Source organism: Octopus bimaculoides, unplaced genomic scaffold (assembly GCF_001194135.2).
Source record: "Octopus bimaculoides isolate UCB-OBI-ISO-001 unplaced genomic scaffold, ASM119413v2 Scaffold_229060, whole genome shotgun sequence".
Classification (NCBI taxonomy): Eukaryota; Metazoa; Mollusca; class Cephalopoda; order Octopoda; family Octopodidae; genus Octopus; species Octopus bimaculoides.
The window spans coordinates 1-1,775 of NW_026306424.1; the positions used below are offsets into that span (position 1 = coordinate 1).

At 37.0% G+C, this 1,775-nt stretch overlaps 1 protein-coding gene across 1 annotated transcript; it reads left to right on the plus strand.

Moving 5' to 3' along the window:
• The first annotated feature begins 25 nt into the window (after positions 1–25).
• Positions 26–454, plus strand: LOC106867048 (aldo-keto reductase family 1 member D1). Its single transcript, XM_014933446.1, has one exon. The coding sequence runs from the start codon at positions 26–28 to the stop codon at positions 452–454; it is 429 nt and encodes a 142-aa protein (XP_014788932.1).
• The last annotated feature ends 1,321 nt before the right edge of the window (positions 455–1,775 follow it).

Genomic DNA, 1,775 nt, shown 5'->3' on the forward strand with positions numbered 1-1,775 from the left:
TTACTTGGATGTACAAGACATCAGAATGGATGGATTAGTACCAGACCTACATCATAAAAAAAAAAAACTGCAGAAATTTTGCCTTGAAAGAAATATCTTTCTCACTGCTTTTGCCCTTCTCGGATCTCCAGGAAGGGTTCATACTTTTTTTGAAGGTTGCAACACAGACTTGGAAGTCTTGAGAAATGACACACTGAAAATAGTAGGAAAGAAATATAAAATCGCTGCTCAGATTATGTTGAGGAATTTAATCCAGCGAGGTATTAGAGTCATTTCAAAAAGCAGTAATCCAGATCGGATCAAAGACAATTTTAATGTGTTTAATTTTCATTTTTCACCAGAAGACATGGCATCTATTGGTGAAGAGAAAGTTGTCCTCAGGTATTTTACGTTTTCTAAATCGGCTCCAAACATAGCAAAACACCCAGAGTATCCTTTCAATATTCCTTACTAAACAATTAAAAGATATAGTGTCTGCTTGAAGTAATCAAAACAACGAAGTTCTAGTCACTTGTTTAGCTTTTATGGGGATCCACACTCATAAACACACATCTATATCTAACGGTTACTCAGGATCTGTGAAGTAATATGTTGTAAAACCTTTTATAATGTAATGGTATTTGTGTATTTTGTCATGTTTGTTATTATTATTATCAGCGTGATTTTCATTGTTATGAGGATGATGGATGACAATCGGTAGAACGCCACAAAAAATGCATTGCGATATTTAGTTATGCCCCTTTATGTTCCAAGTTAAGGCTCTGCCTTAAAAGAATACTTGTCAAGTATAGATTTCCTTTTAGGTGACTGCTTCCTGCAAAATTTGCGGCCTTGCACGACGTTAAGAACATATATTGTGATTTTGTTATGTCACTTCTCTCTTTATACTGGATACAGAATAAAAATGGAGTGGCAGAAATGCTAAGGGGTCTTACATTGTTTATTTAATCCCTCTACATTCTGAGTCCAAAACCTGCCAGACTGACCTTGTCAGTGTCAATAAAATAAAACCTCTCATGCTTTCAGATCAGTTCAATTAATCATCAATTAATTCATTGCACAGGATTAATGTGTGTGTGAGAGAGAGAGAGAAAGAGAGAGACGGAGGGGGAGAGTGAGAGAGAGAGGGAACACACATTAATAGCAGAAGCAATCCAGGGAGGTATAGCTGAAGGGACTAATTAATGAAGTGTTTTCTTCAAAATTCCTGTAAATTTTTACTGATACTTTTCTCTCTGAGATTGTGATAGTTGTTCTGAAAGTCCACTGAAAACTATTACACCTGCCTAATAGTTTATTTGAAATTGAAAAATATTGGTTGTTGACAATAGGAAAGTATAATGGGACTCAAAGGTTCATGATACCTGCGGAGTATCTCCTCCCATTATTTTCTGTAGTCTTATTTTCTGGAACTCGTAGAAGAAGTTTACAAGCGGATGCAATTCAATGGTTGTTTATTCTAGTTCTGATCCAGGGGGTGGAGGGTTGCTCCCGGTGACCATCTGTATGGCAGCACATGGTTCGTTGTAGCTCCATTCATGTGAGGTACATTACCTCTGGAGATAACGGGTAAAGTTAGAGCGGGTTAAGAATCCACTGTAAGCTGCCAGTTTGCAGTGTTGTTCAGCGTGAGCATGAGAGAGAGGAGATGATTTTTTATTACCCACAAGGGGCCAACGACGAAGGGACAATACACACACATGTGGGGACATATAAAAACGGAAAAAAAAATAAATAAAACGAAATAAAACGTGTGATATACATGAATGATACAA